Source organism: Lichenostomus cassidix, chromosome 18 (genome assembly GCF_008360975.1).
Source record: "Lichenostomus cassidix isolate B80296 chromosome 18, HeHo_3.0, whole genome shotgun sequence".
Classification (NCBI taxonomy): Eukaryota; Metazoa; Chordata; class Aves; order Passeriformes; family Meliphagidae; genus Lichenostomus; species Lichenostomus cassidix.
Genome location: NC_139498.1, coordinates 9,505,362 through 9,523,604, shown reverse-complemented (window position 1 = coordinate 9,523,604; position 18,243 = coordinate 9,505,362). Strand labels below are relative to the sequence as shown.

The window sequence follows — 18,243 nt, the reverse complement described above, 5'->3', positions numbered from 1 at the left end:
AAACAGAACATCTTGCAACCCTATAAACAGCAGGCCTTAGTGAGGCTCTTTGGTCTCCCTTGGACTGCAGCAGGCTGCAACCAACATCTCCCTTGGAGTAGGGTGCCTCTCAAAACTCATGAACTCTCATGTTTGTGAAAAATGTGGGACTGATTTTCAAAAAATTCACCAAAAGCTGATGATGGGTTCCAGAGCAATATCCTCCACTCTCTGACTCAGCTCTTGCCTACTGATATTCTAAGATATTTGAAGTGAGTATTTCGCTGAACTCACAGGGAACTTCTAACATGTATAACCCTTTAACATTTATAGACACATCTTTGAGTCTGTGTGCATGCATGTGTGAATTCATTTAAGCACTCTATAGCAAGTATAGTTTTAATGTTGCCATCTGGGATCTATAATTAAATCACCGTTGCAATTGAAGTAAATCCTATTGAATCACTTTATGAATGTCAAATTAGTCAATGATTAAGTCCTGTTAAAACCCTTTAGACAGAAGCTGTTGACCAGGTCTGGTATTATGATTGGATTCAGCTGCACCTAGACTCTGTCAGGAGTTTAGAAACCAAGAGATCCTCTCTGAACCTCGTGAATCAATAGCAGGATCTTTCTTATGCTTTTTACCCTAAACCTTCTCATCCCCAGTTGTTGTGCAAATCATTCTAAAGGAATTCTTAGTCGATTTTCCTTGATCTTTGTAGTAAGTAACAGAGTGAACCTTGCGATCAAACTTTATTGTGCTTTTGCTAATTTATATTGAACCTTTTCAGAGACTGAAATGTTTATGATTTAAACATCTTCATGAAGGACTTTTGCCTATTTTAGCAAAACTTTATTACAAAAGCTTTAGAGAAGACCACCGCACCCTGAATGGGGCCCTGACTGAGGCCTGAACTGCTGGCTGATTAAGATAGGTTAAGTAATGCAGAGCTGGGAGAAAAGAATACATTCACAGAGGGATCAGGCTTAGCACCTTCTGGGTGGAGGCCATAGCCCCAGGGCTATCAGCTGCCAGGCTGCACAGACCCTGACACCTAAGGGTGGGGGGAGAAGAGGGGCTTTGGCTGTGTAGTGGAAAAATCTCTGGTCAGAAGCTGTGAAACGCTCAACCTCCTCTCTGCAGACCATCTCAGCTATGGGCTCCTGAACCTCGGGAAAAGCTTACACATGCAGGACAGCTGAGGAGGTGTCATGGCCCATCAAAGACCCTCCAAAAGGGGTCCACCAGAGATAATGCAACAGATCCACAGTGTTGCAAGGGACAGTGTCAAACCTAGCCCCCTCAGGCGGCACGTGGGTTTTCCCACCTGGCCCAAACGGGTATAAATCCACTGGATTCTATACTCTTCGGCATGGCGGTGAGGTGGTGGGGGAACCTCAGCACCAGAAGATAAGATGGAGGGGAGCAATGAGATGTCCTTGGGACCTCCGGAGGGCTAGTATGTTTCCATCTAACCTGTGTCACTCTCTCCCTGTCCCCCCAGCACTGCCCACGCACTTCTTTTTCTATTTCTTTGTTTCTTTTCTCTTTCTTTCTCTTTGCTTCTTTTGCTATTAAATAAAATACATATTTTTTTTTTGCATCAGCAGCTAACCTTGTTTGGTTTTAATCATGTTTTCTGGGTGTATTTAGAACCTTTCTGGGTTTGATCCGCTTTATTCGCAGAGACTCCTGTGTTTAAACCGGATCGTAACAAACCCTCTTGCTAATGCCTTTGATGGTGATATTTTAAGCAACTTAACGACTCGTTTGCAACATTTGATTCCACAAAAGTCAGCTCAGGAATCTATTCAAGAGCTCCATTTCAAAGTAGAGTCTCCCATTGCTTGGGCTCAGGCTCCCAACTCACTGTATTTCAAATAATTTCAGCTATTGAGAGTGTCCTATGCAGAAAACTCAGCTGTAATTGATTTTTACTTCCTGCTTTTCAGAAAAAAACCCTGAAAAGTAGCTTCTAACTTTATTTGCTAGTTTTTGACAAACTTTCCCTGTTCCTCTCAATGCATATGTTCCTAAAGCATCATAGATATTGTCATCACCATTACATGACTGAAAAGTTGTGGTATAAACATACCAAGGGAACTACCATGGGTCAAGGAGCAAATCACTGAGAAAGGCAGCAATAGAACCATGCAAGTTCTCTAAGTGCCTTGAGTGGTATAGATTCTCTCCTTAACACTCTTGAGAAATTATTTATAGATGTATTCACGTAGTCAGTAAGATATAAAAATGTTCTAATTATATCATTCAAATCAAGTGAGAATTCTGCCCTTAGTTTGACAGACAATGCTTGGCCAAAAAAGGTTTGCCAGAAATGTTTTGACCGAAGAAAGGGGGACCATCTGCAGCATCTGCAGACAAGACACTATAAAATCTCCCAGAGCCATATCCAGCCTGTCTCCGCAGAAGGTTTCCAGGTAAGTGCATGCGTTTCGGGAGCTTTAAGAAAGAGGACAATATCCTTGCAATATCATATTTCATTTCTTATGCCTTTAACAACCGTTTCCATGAGGGAGTGTCCATGTGAACAAAAATTTTCAATGTAATTTTGATACATGTCTGTATTTTCAAATTACAATATTCTATGGAATTCTGTTCAGCAACAAGAAACAACTGGCAATTCCTATTTTACAAGGTTGGCCATATTCCAGGATACAAGCTGCTCTCCAAAGGAAACACACTGAATAATGCATTCCTAATCTACAGTCAAGGACAGGAGTTTTAAAGAGCTGCATGAGTCCTCTTCATAAATCCTCTTAGATTTCAGCTGAATTTGCTTAGGCTAGATAGTTGAAAATAGGGAGGATCGAAAAAGTTAAGTAATTTTTCTTTTTTAATACAAAAGATAATACTTTGAGCAAGAAAGTACTTTCTTGAAGACCTATTGCACATAACTAAGGACCAGAACAGAGAGTGATTTTTCTGTGACTATATATTCTTTTACGTGAAAAACTCAAATCTCTTCAGAATTTAAGGTGTTACCAAACTGCACTCAATATTAAGATGTTCTATTTACTGTTACAAGATCTACATGTTGTAGAAGTCTAAGTCTTACTCTTGGGTCAGACAAGGGTACTTTAACTTCAGATCAAAGTGGATTTAATTGGTTTCTTCTTAAGAGCTTTTTTTTTTTGAGACTAACTATTTTGAGACTAACTTATTAGCTAAAGAGCAAGGAGCTTTCTCATTGATATAGATAGTAATCTTGATGACCCATTACTTTTTTTTCTCCACAAGACACCTCTGCTGACGAGCTTTAATTAGAGTGCAAACATGGCCTCTGGAGATGCTGAGATGGCTGTCTTTGGGGAGGCAGCTCCTTACCTCCGAAAATCGGAAAAGGAGAGAATTGCAGCCCAGAACAAACCTTTTGATGCCAAATCATCTGTCTTTGTGGCTCATCCCAAAGAATCCTTTGTGAAAGGGACAATCCAGAGCAGGGAATCGGGCAAAGTCACTGTCAAGACTGAAGGGGGAGAGGTGAGTGAAAAACAAGGCTGAAGGACAACATTTGATCCCCACTCTGAGCTTTTGGGTGACACATGTGGAACTTTTGATTTCTCGGCAGACCCTGACCGTGAAGGAAGACCAAGTCTTCTCCATGAACCCTCCCAAGTACGATAAAATCGAGGACATGGCCATGATGACCCACCTGCACGAACCCGCTGTGCTGTACAACCTCAAAGAGCGTTACGCAGCCTGGATGATCTACGTAAGTGGCAGCAGCAGCTTCCTTTGGGCAGCCGCAGGAGCTGCTGTGCCAGGCTCAGGGGAAGCCAACGTGCTGTCTCCCTTCCTCACAGACCTACTCGGGTCTCTTCTGCGTCACTGTCAACCCCTACAAGTGGCTGCCGGTGTACAACCCGGAGGTGGTGTTGGCCTACCGAGGCAAGAAGCGTCAGGAGGCTCCTCCACACATCTTCTCCATCTCTGACAATGCCTATCAGTCCATGCTGACTGGTGAGTGCTTGATTTCCTTTGAGCTGCTCTTGCAATCATCTCTCTGTAGAGGGAAATGAAGGGTATTCTCTGGAAATATGGCACCACACTTAAAAAAAAATAGTGCGTGTCAAATTAATGAAAGATGAATGCATTGAACTCTAGTTGTCTATGTCAGCTGAGTGTCTGTGTTCCCAGTAGAATCACTAAAGACCTGGACATAACCTAGAGGGAGTAAATTCATTGGAACGAAACCACCTATTTTGGGATGTAGACCTGATGCCTACAATGGAATCTTACATACATACATAGATTTATGTATCTGAGTCACTAAATTAGTCTCAAACTGAGAGTACAGGGTACACTTAAATGACACATACCCTATAAATGATGTGCATAATATCAGTTTAAATTTTCAAGCATCCTTGCTAACAAATGGAATTGATATCTCTGCCTTGAACAGGTACATAAGCCTCACTTGAGGCACTTATTATGCAAATGAATTTCATTATATAGATGATGGCCTTGTGAGCCAAATTCCATACAGTCTTGAATGATCCCTGGAACTTCTACAGTGATCTGTAGCTGCAACTATCAATCAATTGCCCTGTATAGTAAAAAGTAAACTTCAGAGAACAAAATCAAGGAAAAAAGAAATCTTTTAGCATTTAGACTGAGCAACTTCAAAAAATTTCTTTCTGCTTTTTCCTCTTACTTTCACCTCTTATTTTCTCTTCCTTATATATGCATTGAAATAAAAGGTGTGCAGGATTTTAGAACTTCTCCTGTTTTTTTCTTAGACACTGGGAAATGCATTCAGAATAGAAAAATAAAAAATTAATATTGTTGAGATACGATCTCAAGAATACATTATTTCTGTATATATAGGGATTAGAAAAATAGAGGTGAAAAAGGGTGAAAGAGGTTGGTCAGATATTTCTGTAATTAATGATGCCTCCAAATTTCCATAAGATTATTCAAGAAACTTTATCTTCAGAAAAATTTACACATCAAAAAAAATTACAACTTCAACATTTTCATTACCTCTACTTGCTTATTAAGAGAGATACAAGTAGCTTGATGAAAAGACAATGTCAGAAACGGCATAAGACTACTGAAGTTTCTCTGAAGTGATATCTTTACGGAACCAATTGCTAATAGCTGAAGTATAGCTGGGAGCATCAAAAGTACCCACCAGAATTCCCTGGGCACTTTTTGCTATTTTGTGTTCTTGGATCCTCTGGAAGCTTCAGTTCATATTTTTATTCTAGTTCTCGAATTCTTTCTTATTCATAAGCATTTCATAAGCACTTCATAACCTAAGGTAAGGTTTCTTATCTCTATCTTTTCACAGATCGGGAGAACCAGTCCATCCTGATCACGTATGTACACCCCCTGCTCAAATCCCTGCAGGGCTGCCCAGTGCCAGGGGACCTCCTGCCTGACCAGGCACTCTCTGCTTCTCTCTTGGCTTTGACAGCGGAGAATCCGGTGCCGGGAAGACTGTGAACACAAAGCGTGTCATCCAGTACTTTGCAACAATTGCAGCCAGTGGGGAGAAGAAGAAGGAAGAACATGCATCAGGCAAAATGCAGGTAAATAGGTAAATTAGCAGACATATGTTGGGATCAATGCTTTCCTCTGTTCCTGACATGATTTTTGGAAAGGATAACTAGCAACAATTACCACCCTGCAGGGAACGCTTGAGGATCAAATCATCAGCGCCAACCCACTGCTGGAGGCCTTTGGAAATGCCAAGACCGTGAGGAATGACAACTCCTCACGCTTTGTAAGTTGCTATGTGAGACAGCCATCAACACCAATTTGAATATTCTTGCTGTCCAGGCTGGCTAAATAGGTCTCAATTGACTTTTCTGCTGCTTTCAGGGTAAATTCATCAGAATCCATTTTGGTGCCACAGGCAAACTGGCTTCTGCTGACATTGAAACATGTAAGACACCTTTCCAGCCTGATCCCCTTCCTTGCAGCCTTCCCCACTTTTTGTGCTTGACTCTATCCTACCATCCTTGGCAGATCTGCTGGAGAAATCCAGAGTCACTTTCCAGCTCAAGGCGGAAAGAAGCTACCACATCTTTTATCAGATCATGTCCAACAAGAAGCCAGAGCTAATTGGTAGGAAAGATCACTAACCTTTTTTTGAAGGAAGGTCACTGAGCAATATTTCATTGCATCATCTGGAAACTAAAGTAAGCTTGTTTTTCTACTTCAATTGCTTTTAGACATGCTTCTCATTACCACCAACCCTTATGATTTCCACTTTGTGAGTCAAGGGGAGATTACTGTCCCCAGCATTGACGATCAGGAGGAGCTGATGGCTACAGATGTAAGTAACTTTACCAAACAGGTCATCTGGTGGGTTTGAGCCCTGGTATATATACATTTATGTTTCTGTTGCTAGAGTGCCATTGACATCCTGGGCTTCAGCGCTGATGAGAAAACAGCCATCTACAAGCTGACAGGGGCTGTCATGCACTATGGGAACCTGAAGTTCAAGCAGAAACAACGAGAGGAGCAGGCAGAGCCTGATGGCACAGAAGGTATCAGCAGAGTCATCAAACTTTCCAAAAGTGATAGTCTTTATTACATAAGGACTTAGGCAGGTTTCAGCTTTAAATGTGTAAACTAAGAATAAGAGTAGTTGTTCCATTACTAGATGACAGTTGAGGCATTTATCTCATTTAATGGTACCTGTATTTTTTCCGCTGTCACTAGTTCACAGATAAGAGATCCAGTGTACACTGACAGGAAGCCAGGAGACTTGCATGTCAATTGCTGTAACATTGCTAATCATATTTAAGTTGAAATATGCCTTGCAGCGTCTGCTGTAGTATGGATTAGTGACATGGTTCAGCCCTAACAGGACAGAAGGCTGTGCTCTCTCCACCCTCATCTATTGGAGGATACTCTGACCTGAGACTTCATTAGTCTTTGTCACAGAAAGAAGGCCAGTCCATACTGCCATCTGTCTGAGTGATAAATCCTCCTGCAATATGACTAGAAAGTAAGTGTGAAGCTCCATACTGACACCTGAAAAAGGATAAAGGCAGTGAGCTCTCTCGAAGAATGTTTGCAGAAACTGAAGTTCAGAAAGAGTTATAGACTCTGAGTTCTGAACACAAGAGAGAAATGAGCTCTGTAGCTTTGACAGATACTGTTGTGCAGCCCTGTGGAGAACACTTTTGGGACAGATTGTCAAGCACTGAATTTTAGGAATTTTTGAATATTTACTTTTCTGTCTTTTCTGGTGTTTAGTTGCTGACAAGGCTGCCTACCTGATGGGTCTGAACTCAGCAGACCTGCTCAAGGCCCTCTGCTACCCCCGAGTCAAGGTGGGGAATGAATATGTAACCAAGGGCCAAACTGTGCAGCAGGTAAGAACAACCAGGTGGTGACTGGGAACATCTGACTTGAATCAGTTACTATTTGCCCTGGATATTGCATTTTTTCTTCTCCATCCTTCTTGGTTTTAGGTGAACAATTCAGTGGGTGCCCTGGCAAAGGCTGTCTATGAGAAGATGTTCCTGTGGATGGTTGTTCGTATCAACCAACAGCTGGATACAAAGCAGCCCAGGCAGTACTTCATTGGTGTCCTGGACATTGCTGGCTTTGAGATCTTTGATGTAAGGATTCCAGGTTTTCCTAGCATTTTTGTAGAACAATAATTAAGAATTTTGAGATATTTAATAGAAGTGAGTATCTCCCTACATTTCCTTGTAGGGCTTTTGGAATAATGTTTGTAATTCTAGGAAAGAAAAAAAAAATAATAGAATAGCAAAGAAAACTAGTATTCTAATAGCTCTAAATTTGAAACCTCTCTTTTCTTAATACAAAACCTATCCTAGAGAGATAGCAAAGGAAAACTACACAGGAAGAGGACTTGTATTTAAAGTGTAAGCCGTGGTGAATTAGGATTGCACAAGAATACACCTTGGTACTATTGCTGATCCTTGAAAGCACTGTATATCTTTTTATGTCTGGCAGTACAACAGCTTTGAGCAGCTGTGCATCAACTTCACCAATGAGAAACTGCAACAGTTCTTCAACCACCACATGTTCGTGCTGGAGCAGGAAGAGTACAAGAAGGAGGGAATTGAGTGGACATTCATTGATTTTGGGATGGACCTGGCTGCCTGCATTGAGCTCATTGAGAAGGTAACCTTCCTGTTTAAGTCTAGTATATATTGGGTCTTCTATACTTGCCAAGAGAAACAATTAAGAAGCATGTGAGAATATTTTGGCTTCTTCAAATATATACCCCATAAAAGTGGTAACAGGGAAGAAGTGTTTTTGGAGATCATACTCAGATATCAGGACTTTTGGTGAGAGAATTCATTGCCAGATTACAAAATGAAGCGAAAAAGGTGGTCATGTTCTCTAAGTACTTATCAGTAAACAGGTTTTATGGAGAGAACAGTATTTCACATTGTCTTATTGACAATAATTTCATCAGCAAAGACATTTCCATAATTTTGAATGAAACAGCAATACTAAAAAAAGTTGAGCCTTAGTTGATTTTCTCTGACTTAAAGTCATTAACTGTATGGGAACAGCTTCCTTTTCTGACTCCAGCAACTTTCCAACCAAGACATGTCTCCTTTCTAATCTGTTTCTCTTTCTTGTGTGTCATAATCTCTTCCAGCCCATGGGCATCTTCTCCATCCTGGAAGAGGAGTGCATGTTCCCCAAGGCAACTGACACCTCTTTCAAGAACAAGCTCTATGATCAGCACCTGGGCAAGTCCAGCAACTTCCAAAAGCCCAAGCCTGCCAAAGGCAAGGCTGAAGCTCATTTCTCCCTGGTGCACTATGCTGGAACAGTGGACTACAACATCTCTGGCTGGCTGGAAAAGAACAAGGACCCTCTGAATGAAACTGTCATTGGGCTGTACCAGAAATCATCTGTGAAGACCCTGGCTTTACTCTTTGCCAACTATGGTGGAGCAGATGCAGGTCAGTTTCGTAAAAAATGTATTTTCAGTGTGGGACAAAGTTTTCACAGAATTAAAGCCAAAAATACTAAACATTTTAAATTGTTTTGTGTTAATTTTAAAGCTTTTTTGTCCTTTTATTCAATTCACAGAGGCTGGTGGTGGCAAGAAGGGAGGCAAGAAGAAGGGTTCTTCCTTCCAGACTGTCTCAGCTCTTTTCCGGGTACATTATTGCATCTGTTATCTCTGAAATGTGAAGAACGGGGGTGAGCTAAAATTAAATTAAATTCGAAAGGTCTATTTTAAATTACTGTTATGGTGGTAAATTTCTTTGGAAATTACGTATCAGGTTTTCCAGAGTCAATTTTAACATTGCAAATACGTCATGTCCAAAAATAAGCATTCAGTCTTCATAACCATGAAAATCTAATAGTTTGTAGTGATTTTCTTTCTTATTGTTTTTATTAGCAGATATCATTCAGCTCTTCATATTTTTATGTCTTTGGGTCAGACTAGAATGGTAATATTAGTATTTCCTGCATTTCTGTTGAGGAGTTGAAAATAATTTCCAAGGAGATATTTATCTCATTGGAATAAGCCCCTGTTTTTTAAAACTTAAGTATATTGACTTTTGAAGGCAGAACATGAAAAATCTAAGTAATTTACTCTTTCTGAATATGTGAAATTATATATTAGTTTTCACTGAACCAATAGCAGTATGGTAGTATTTCAATCTAAAATGGTGCTCAGTATTTTCAAATAGACAAATTTTTTGGTTTCTGTGGCTTTATTTAAATGCTCCAAAACTCAGCTTGAGAAGTTGTAAAATTGTTACCTGGGCTTGGTGCATCAAACACTGGGCACAGGAAACTCACACTAGTAACTGGTTCCTGTAGGAGAATCTCAACAAGCTGATGACCAATCTGCGGAGCACTCACCCCCATTTTGTGCGCTGTATCATCCCCAATGAGACAAAAACACCTGGTGAGATGCTCAAGCTGAAAGATACTTGCTCTAATACATCCATTCCTCTCTGCACTGCAATCTATGCCATTCACTTGTGCTCTGCATTGCCAGGTGCCATGGAGCATGAGCTGGTGCTTCACCAGCTGCGCTGTAACGGCGTGCTGGAAGGGATCAGGATCTGCAGGAAAGGGTTCCCCAGCAGAGTCCTCTATGCTGACTTCAAACAGAGGTGAGAGCTCTGTGCTTCTCAGCATCACTAAAAGCAATGTTGGTTCATTCCTGGGTCCATTTAGGCTGTGTTCTGTTTTCAAAAAGAGCTGGTGGGGTTTAGTGGCAACTCCGTGCTGCTTGCAAAATGCCAGCCTTATCTTCCTCTAATTCCACAGATACAAGGTGCTCAATGCCAGCGCCATCCCCGAGGGACAGTTCATCGATAGCAAGAAGGCTTCTGAGAAGCTCCTTGGGTCAATCGATGTGGACCACACCCAGTACAAATTTGGACACACCAAGGTACAAACCCCTCCATTCCCTGTCTGTCTCTGCTTTGCTGTACCTGACACTGATGTGCTGCAACATTCCCTCTCTCAAGGTGTTCTTCAAAGCTGGGCTGCTGGGACTCCTGGAGGAGATGAGGGATGAGAAGCTGGCACAGCTCATCACTCGCACCCAGGCCAGGTGCAGAGGCTTCCTGATGAGAGTGGAGTACCAGAGAATGGTGGAGCGGAGGTACACATTGCTCTTCTTCAGCTGAAGTCACTCTGCTTGGGGGAAAGTGTTGGCACTCGTCAGACTATTCAGACAGAGAATATTCATTGTAGTTTTAAATTATGCTTCAGGGAGTCCGTCTTCTGCATCCAGTACAACATTCGTGCATTCATGAATGTCAAACATTGGCCATGGATGAAGCTGTTCTTCAAGATCAAGCCCTTGCTGAAGAGTGCAGAGTCTGAGAAGGAAATGGCCAACATGAAACAAGAGTTTGAGAAAACCAAGGAAGAGCTTGCAAAGTCTGAGGCAAAGCGGAAAGAGCTGGAAGAGAAAATGGTGGCCCTGATGCAGGAGAAAAATGACCTGCAGCTCCAAGTACAGGCTGTGAGTTTATCACCTTTAGTTTATCACACAGAAAATGAGTGACTGTTCCTTATGAACAGAAGGTTAGACTATAGAAGACCAAAAGTCATAAATTTGGGGAATTATCCATCATATGTATGTGAAGGTGAGGAAACAAAATATGGCAGTGATGTGTTGAACATTCTGACAGCCTGTGCGAAGAAACTGAGAGTTTCAAATGGGAGTCAATGCTCTTGCCTTCACAGGAAGGAGGCAGATGTAGTTGGCAGAAATTATATACTCAGACCTGAGTGTACCCCAAACACACTCTGGGCAGGTGAGTGATGCTGGAAGTATCTCTGTCTTGACAGGATGTACAACAATGAATTACTTTTACAGCATAAATGCAAACCATATTTCAAAGTGGTACGTGTGAATGTAGGTGCAGGAAAAGCCTACCTGTCTTTGCTTGGTATCTAGAAGTTAACATTGTTTCAGGAGAGACCAACGTTAGGCTACACTGCAACACACACTTGCATAGAAAAGTTCAGAAAACAAATCAAGAAAATCTATGTCTCCCCACCAGGAAGCAGACAGCTTGGCTGATGCTGAGGAAAGGTGTGACCAGCTCATCAAAACCAAAATCCAGCTGGAAGCCAAAGTTAAAGAAGTGACTGAAAGGGCTGAGGATGAGGAAGAAATTAATGCTGAATTGACAGCCAAGAAGAGGAAACTGGAGGATGAATGTTCAGAGCTGAAGAAAGATATTGATGACCTTGAGCTAACACTGGCCAAGGTGGAGAAGGAAAAACATGCCACGGAAAACAAGGTATGAGGCAGAACCTGTCACTCACACTCCAGAAAAGACCTGTCTGGTTATAAAGTTTTAAGCACCATTGTCTATTTGTTCTCAAAGGTGAAAAACCTGACTGAGGAGATGGCAGCTCTGGATGAGACCATTGTGAAGCTGACAAAAGAGAAGAAAGCCCTCCAAGAGGCCCATCAGCAGACCCTGGATGACCTGCAGGCAGAAGAGGACAAAGTCAATACACTGGCCAAAGCCAAGACCAAGCTGGAGCAGCAAGTGGACGATGTAAGCACACAGATATAGAGCAGGAACAGGACAGGTATGGAGGCTGAGCTGGCTGGTAGAGCACTGCTGTGTTGTTGTGTTTAGCTGGAAGGGTCCCTGGAGCAAGAGAAGAAACTGCGCGTGGACCTGGAGAGAGTTAAGAGGAAACTGGAAGGAGACCTGAAGCTGGCCCAGGACAGCATCATGGATTTGGAGAATGACAAGCAGCAGCTGGATGAGAAACTGAAGAAGTAAGTGTGGCTCTAGGGCTCCTGCGTGCTGGGCTGGAGCTCTGGGCTGGATCACTTGGCTTTTTCCTTTGAGCTCCAATGCATTTTGCTTTGCCCAAAGGAAAGACTTTGAAATCAGCCAGATCCAGAGCAGCATTGAAGATGAACAAGCCCTGGGCACACAACTTCAGAAGAAGATCAAGGAGCTGCAGGCAAGTCTCTGTTCCTTCCCCTCCCTTGCTCAGGCTCAGCTCAGGCAGGAGGAGGGCAAGGCTGTGAAGGGTCCCTGCTGTTGTCCAGGCTCGTATTGAGGAGCTGGAAGAGGAAATTGAGGCAGAGCGAACCTCTCGCGCTAAAGCAGAGAAGCATCGCGCTGACCTGTCGAGGGAGCTGGAGGAGATCAGCGAGCGCCTGGAAGAAGCAGGAGGGGCGACAGCAGCTCAGATTGAGATGAACAAGAAGCGAGAGGCAGAATTCCAGAAGATGCGCCGTGACCTCGAAGAGGCCACGCTGCAGCACGAAGCCACGGCTGCCGCCCTGCGCAAGAAGCACGCGGACAGCACAGCTGAGCTGGGAGAGCAGATCGACAACCTGCAACGTGTGAAGCAGAAGCTGGAGAAGGAGAAGAGTGAACTGAAGATGGAGATTGATGACTTGGCCAGTAACATGGAGTCTGTCTCCAAAGCCAAGGTACGGAGTTTCTGTCATGTTACTGCCCTATATACATTCCCTAATACATGATTTTGATTCTGATGATATTTCTATCACATAGAGTTGCATTGTTTTTCACCTTGAGAACAGCATGCTAGAACTTAGTGGTAGTCCTCCTTCTTTACATGACACACAGGCCAGCCTGGAGAAGATGTGCCGCACACTGGAAGATCAGCTGAGTGAGATTAAGACAAAGGAAGAAGAGCATCAGCGCATGATCAATGACCTCAATGCTCAAAGAGCTCGTCTGCAGACAGAATCAGGTAACACACCCCTACACTCCTCTGGAATTGAACAATCTGAGAAAAAGAGAGATGCTTTACTTAAATTGATCTATTCTCTGTAAGCTGGTATACAGTGCTTAAAAAAACATCGGTTTAGTACTGATTTTAAATTGCAATCTGTCTGGAAACTTCCTTAGGTGAATATTCACGCCAGGTGGAAGAAAAAGATGGTTTGATATCTCAGTTATCTAGAAGCAAACAGGCATTCACTCAACAGATTGAGGAACTAAAGAGACATTTAGAGGATGAAATAAAGGTAAAGGTACTTCCTGTAGGGGGTTGGCTTTGGATCGGTATTCTGTTTCCTTAAAGATACTTCCTAGTCACATAAAACCAGAATGTTAGCTGCATCATTTTCATTTTTGAGCTAGCAAGCAAGATGAGAAATTTTGCCTCCTCCCTCTCTGATGTGGGAAGTTGAGGAAGACATCCCCTCCAATGTGAATACTGAGACAGGCAAAATGAATTTTAGGTCTTTATAATGACATGTATAAAATGATTGATATATCTCAGAAAGGAACTGCACATCTTAGTCTACTTTTTTGCAATAGCAGCTGAAGCTTTAGAGAATATTTAAAAGGATTCAATGACTCGCAGCAGTATAGCTGTCATACAGAATTTACCCATGACCTCACCTGAGAAGGCATTCTACATCCCCATAACATGGAATCAATATGCAATTTTTTCTTGGCTTGACTTTAAATGTCATAATCAAAGAATTTTCAACAATTCTTTGTTGATATTTCATCAAGATAACATTTTATTGTTCCATGGGAAAGTCATTGTTCCAACTCAATTATCTCTTAAGGCCAAGAACGCGCTGGCCCACGCCCTGCAGTCTGCTCGCCACGACTGTGACTTGCTCCGGGAACAATATGAGGAGGAGCAGGAGGCCAAGGGGGAGCTGCAGCGAGCTCTGTCCAAGGCCAACAGCGAAGTGGCCCAGTGGAGAACCAAATACGAGACGGACGCGATTCAGCGCACGGAGGAGCTCGAGGAGGCCAAGTACGTGGTGATAGGCAATGAAGAATAAAAGTAAGACTGAAAATTCAAAGGTGACTTTGCAAGAGAAACATCACAATATTATGAGGAATAAGTAATGTATTTGATTTGGAGAAAATATTTCTTTTTGAAATTGAGAAATATATCCTATAAAGTATTTAGTGTTATAGTAAAGGCAAAGCCCAAGGACAGCATAAAGGTAGACCTTTAACACGGTGTGACAGCAAAGTGCCAAAAAAAAAAAAGCAGACTGTAGTAGAAAGCACACTGGGTCCTTAGTATTAAATAAGGTCCTCAGTATAACCCTTATGACTCACAGGAAGAAGCTGGCACAGCGCCTGCAAGATGCAGAGGAACATGTTGAGGCTGTCAATGCCAAATGTGCCTCCCTGGAAAAGACAAAGCAGAGGCTGCAGAATGAAGTGGAGGACCTCATGATTGATGTGGAGAAATCCAATGCTGCCTGCGCTGCTCTGGATAAGAAGCAGAAGAACTTTGACAAGGTCTTTTGGCCTCCAGCACCAGGACTGCTGGCCAGAGCATTCTCCCTGTGATTGCCCCATCCCTACTCACACCCTGTTCCTCTTCAGATCCTGGCAGAATGGAAGCAGAAGTATGAGGAAACTCAGGCTGAGCTGGAGGCCTCGCAGAAGGAGTCGCGCTCTCTCAGCACAGAGCTGTTCAAGATGAAGAATGCCTATGAGGAGTCCTTGGACCACCTGGAAACCATGAAGCGCGAGAACAAGAACTTGCAGCGTGAGTCCCTCTGCTCCTCAGTGGGCTTTCTCACTATCAGCCATTACCACCATTCTTCATGGGTCTGTGCCTGCAGGTCTGCAGAGATGTCTGGTGGGACACCTTGGTGGGACAGGGCCCTTGCCATTCTGCTGTGTGCCTGACTGTGCCATTGGTGTTTGTTCCCACAGAGGAGATTTCTGACCTCACGGAGCAGATTGCTGAGGGAGGAAAGGCAATTCATGAGCTGGAGAAAATCAAGAAGCAGATTGAGCAGGAGAAATCTGAAATCCAGGCTGCTCTGGAGGAAGCTGAGGTACGTGACCATAACCACTGGAGTAAGCAGTAAATAAATTAGGAAGTAGGCTAAAAAGGCCTGGGCTCCCCTCTGTTCTGGCTAGGGGGTGCAGGCAGCTGAGACTTCTGGAAATATTTGTGAATTCTTGAAAAAGTAAGCTGTAGGTTTATTGATGTGATCAATATTTCTTTACACTTGTCCAGGCCTCCCTGGAACATGAGGAGGGGAAGATCCTGCGCCTGCAGCTTGAGCTCAACCAAGTGAAGGCTGAGATTGACAGGAAGGTAGCAGAGAAAGATGAGGAAATTGACCAGCTGAAGAGAAACCACCTCCGAGTTGTGGAGTCCTTGCAGAGCAGCTTGGATGCTGAGATCAGGAGCAGAAATGAAGCCCTGAGGCTGAAGAAGAAGATGGAGGGAGACCTGAATGAAATGGAGATCCAGCTGAGCCATGCCAACCGCCAGGCTGCTGAGACACAGAAGAACCTGAGAAACACACAGGCTGTGCTCAAGGTCTGTTCAGCAAAGCTACAGAAAGAGAAGAATGATGTCTCTGACATTTTTGCCACTAAAGCACATGCTGACACCTAGTTATTTCTTTTCTCTTTCTTTCCAGGACACCCAAATCCATCTGGATGATGCTCTCAGGACAAAGGATGACCTGAAGGAGCAGGTGGCCATGGTGGAACGCAGGGCAAACCTGCTGCAGGCTGAAATTGAGGAGCTACGGGCAGCCCTGGAGCAGACAGAGAGGTCGAGGAAAGTGGCTGAGCAGGAGCTTCTGGATGCAAGTGAGCGTGTACAGCTCCTCCACACCCAGGTAAAGGCAGGGAACAAAGAGCAATGTTGACACTGACCAAACACAGAGGGCTGGAATATACCAGAGGACCAGCAGTACTAGAATGGCCTCTCTGCTGCTGTCCACAAGTAAAGTCATTGTTTGCATCCAACTCCCAAGCCCACACCTGATATTTTGTAAACAACCATTTTAACAATATTTCCACAGTAAGAATCGGGAGCTGGAAGGGGAAAGACTTTGTTCAGGCACAAGGTTTCTTATAGCAGGTTTTAAGAATACAAAACTCTTGTTATTTCCTTCCCATTGCACAGAACACCAGCCTGATCAATACCAAGAAGAAGCTGGAAACAGACATTGCCCAGATCCAGGGTGAAATGGAGGACACGATCCAGGAAGCCCGCAATGCTGAGGAGAAGGCCAAGAAGGCCATCACAGATGTGAGTTGGGCATTCCTTGCATTGCTGATGGGGAATGGACTCTCCCCCAAATATCTCCAGCCCCAAAATGGCTTTGACCCTTTGCTCTGATCAGGCGGCCATGATGGCAGAAGAGCTGAAGAAGGAGCAGGACACCAGTGCCCACCTGGAGAGGATGAAGAAGAACCTGGACCAGACAGTGAAGGACCTGCAGCACCGTCTGGATGAGGCAGAGCAGTTGGCACTGAAGGGAGGGAAGAAGCAGATCCAGAAGCTGGAGGCCAGGGTGTGTAGGGCTGGGGTTGTGCATGAGTGAGCGTGTCCTTGGAGAGCCACTGTCAGGGAAGCTGCAGGGATGGCTTCTCCTTGCAGGTGCGCGAGCTGGAAGGGGAGGTTGATGCTGAGCAGAAGCGCAGCGCTGAAGCCGTGAAGGGTGTGCGCAAGTATGAGCGGAGGGTGAAGGAACTGACCTACCAGGTAAGGCAGGAGGTCTCCTGGGCTGACAGGGTTTTCTCACAGCAAATCACATTTTGCACACACCGTCCCCAAGGAGAATTGTTAACCTTGCACAGTGTAGAACAACTTTCTTTTTTATCAACCACTCTAGTCTGAGGAAGACAGGAAGAATGTCCTCAGGCTGCAGGATCTGGTGGACAAGCTGCAAATGAAAGTGAAATCCTACAAGCGACAATCTGAGGAGGCTGTAAGTATCTCTCTGAGAGTTTGGCAAGAACCATTTTCCCCGAGGGTGGTTTGACCATTGGGGAGACATACATAAGAACGTTGGAAGATTCCTCTCTTCAGTAATGGAGTTCTTCAAATTCTCTGAAAATCTCATAAATCAGACTCACCAAGGGGTCCCAAAGAAGACTGATGAGGAGGGCAAATGTACATACCATTTTTTGCATTTGAAAACAAAGCAACCTGTAAGGCGTCTTATGACTGATACTGGTAGTACAATATATTGCAGAAATTTTGGAAAGAACTTATTTTTAGAGTTTTGATAGCAGACATGGAAGGTGTTGGAAGTAGCCTCTCAAACCACTTTTTGTTCTGCTTTTAGAATTGTACAAGGAGCCTTTGCCTGTTTCTGGGCTTGCACCTGTCAGGGATGAACTGAAGTTAGTCCTGCAGCACCTGAATTTATGATTATTTGAGCACGGCTTCTTTGCTGTGGAAAGAGTACAGCACAGAGGAGGGTTTCTGGTTCAGTTAAGGTGATTTGTGAATTGTGTCTCATAAATTCCTAACCCCACCAAAGTGTCTGAAGAGGAAGGTGAACGTTTTATTCCAGGGCTAAAAAAATGTCATTTCCAGCTGCTCATTTTGCTTCTTTCCCACATACCCGAACAGAATAATATTAAATTCCATTAGGCTCCTTCTACAATGGGTCTTCTGCCAAGGCAAGGATAAGGGGCCCTGTGTGAGGCTGACATTTGAGCAGTGGTAGAAAGGGGATGGAGATCTGTGCCTTCCCCCTAGGGAAGAACTGCAGTCCATCAAAGCCAAGGTGCAAGAAGAGTGAAACCCCTGCCCTGGGCTCCTCACCCCTGACTCTCTCTCCCCACACAGGAGGAGCTGTCCAATGTCAACCTCTCCAAGTTCCGCAAGATCCAGCACGAGCTGGAGGAAGCCGAGGAGCGGGCTGACATTGCAGAGTCACAGGTCAACAAGCTCCGAGCAAAGAGCCGGGAGTTTCACAGGAGGATAGAAGAGGAAGAGTGAAAATGTCATGAGGATACAAAGTGACCTGAGGGCTGCACAAAATGTGAACCTCTCAGTTGCTTTCC

The 18,243-nt window shown here is 43.7% G+C and overlaps 1 protein-coding gene across 1 annotated transcript in view; it reads left to right on the top strand.

Annotated features, from left to right (window-relative positions):
- Window positions 1-3,262: 3,262 nt before the first annotated feature.
- Window positions 3,263-18,243, top strand: part of LOC146429680 (uncharacterized) — a 45,591-nt gene continuing 30,610 nt past the window's right edge. The window contains exons 1-38 of the mRNA XM_085078054.1: window positions 3,263-3,484; window positions 3,573-3,716; window positions 3,808-3,964; window positions 5,298-5,325; window positions 5,424-5,538; window positions 5,640-5,732; window positions 5,831-5,894; window positions 5,978-6,076; window positions 6,184-6,287; window positions 6,363-6,501; window positions 7,217-7,335; window positions 7,435-7,584; window positions 7,946-8,116; window positions 8,604-8,913; window positions 9,044-9,114; window positions 9,788-9,875; window positions 9,969-10,086; window positions 10,244-10,367; window positions 10,447-10,583; window positions 10,694-10,949; window positions 11,494-11,736; window positions 11,824-12,000; window positions 12,085-12,230; window positions 12,331-12,421; window positions 12,510-12,899; window positions 13,057-13,183; window positions 13,342-13,460; window positions 14,013-14,209; window positions 14,526-14,709; window positions 14,797-14,962; window positions 15,133-15,257; window positions 15,443-15,751; window positions 15,855-16,058; window positions 16,349-16,474; window positions 16,569-16,739; window positions 16,826-16,930; window positions 17,061-17,156; window positions 18,026-18,174. Of these exons, the coding sequence (XP_084934180.1) occupies window positions 3,278-3,484; window positions 3,573-3,716; window positions 3,808-3,964; window positions 5,298-5,325; window positions 5,424-5,538; window positions 5,640-5,732; window positions 5,831-5,894; window positions 5,978-6,076; window positions 6,184-6,287; window positions 6,363-6,501; window positions 7,217-7,335; window positions 7,435-7,584; window positions 7,946-8,116; window positions 8,604-8,913; window positions 9,044-9,114; window positions 9,788-9,875; window positions 9,969-10,086; window positions 10,244-10,367; window positions 10,447-10,583; window positions 10,694-10,949; window positions 11,494-11,736; window positions 11,824-12,000; window positions 12,085-12,230; window positions 12,331-12,421; window positions 12,510-12,899; window positions 13,057-13,183; window positions 13,342-13,460; window positions 14,013-14,209; window positions 14,526-14,709; window positions 14,797-14,962; window positions 15,133-15,257; window positions 15,443-15,751; window positions 15,855-16,058; window positions 16,349-16,474; window positions 16,569-16,739; window positions 16,826-16,930; window positions 17,061-17,156; window positions 18,026-18,174 (5,819 nt within the window). The 5' untranslated portion in view covers window positions 3,263-3,277. The remainder of the gene's footprint in view (window positions 3,485-3,572; window positions 3,717-3,807; window positions 3,965-5,297; window positions 5,326-5,423; window positions 5,539-5,639; window positions 5,733-5,830; window positions 5,895-5,977; window positions 6,077-6,183; window positions 6,288-6,362; window positions 6,502-7,216; window positions 7,336-7,434; window positions 7,585-7,945; window positions 8,117-8,603; window positions 8,914-9,043; window positions 9,115-9,787; window positions 9,876-9,968; window positions 10,087-10,243; window positions 10,368-10,446; window positions 10,584-10,693; window positions 10,950-11,493; window positions 11,737-11,823; window positions 12,001-12,084; window positions 12,231-12,330; window positions 12,422-12,509; window positions 12,900-13,056; window positions 13,184-13,341; window positions 13,461-14,012; window positions 14,210-14,525; window positions 14,710-14,796; window positions 14,963-15,132; window positions 15,258-15,442; window positions 15,752-15,854; window positions 16,059-16,348; window positions 16,475-16,568; window positions 16,740-16,825; window positions 16,931-17,060; window positions 17,157-18,025; window positions 18,175-18,243) is intronic.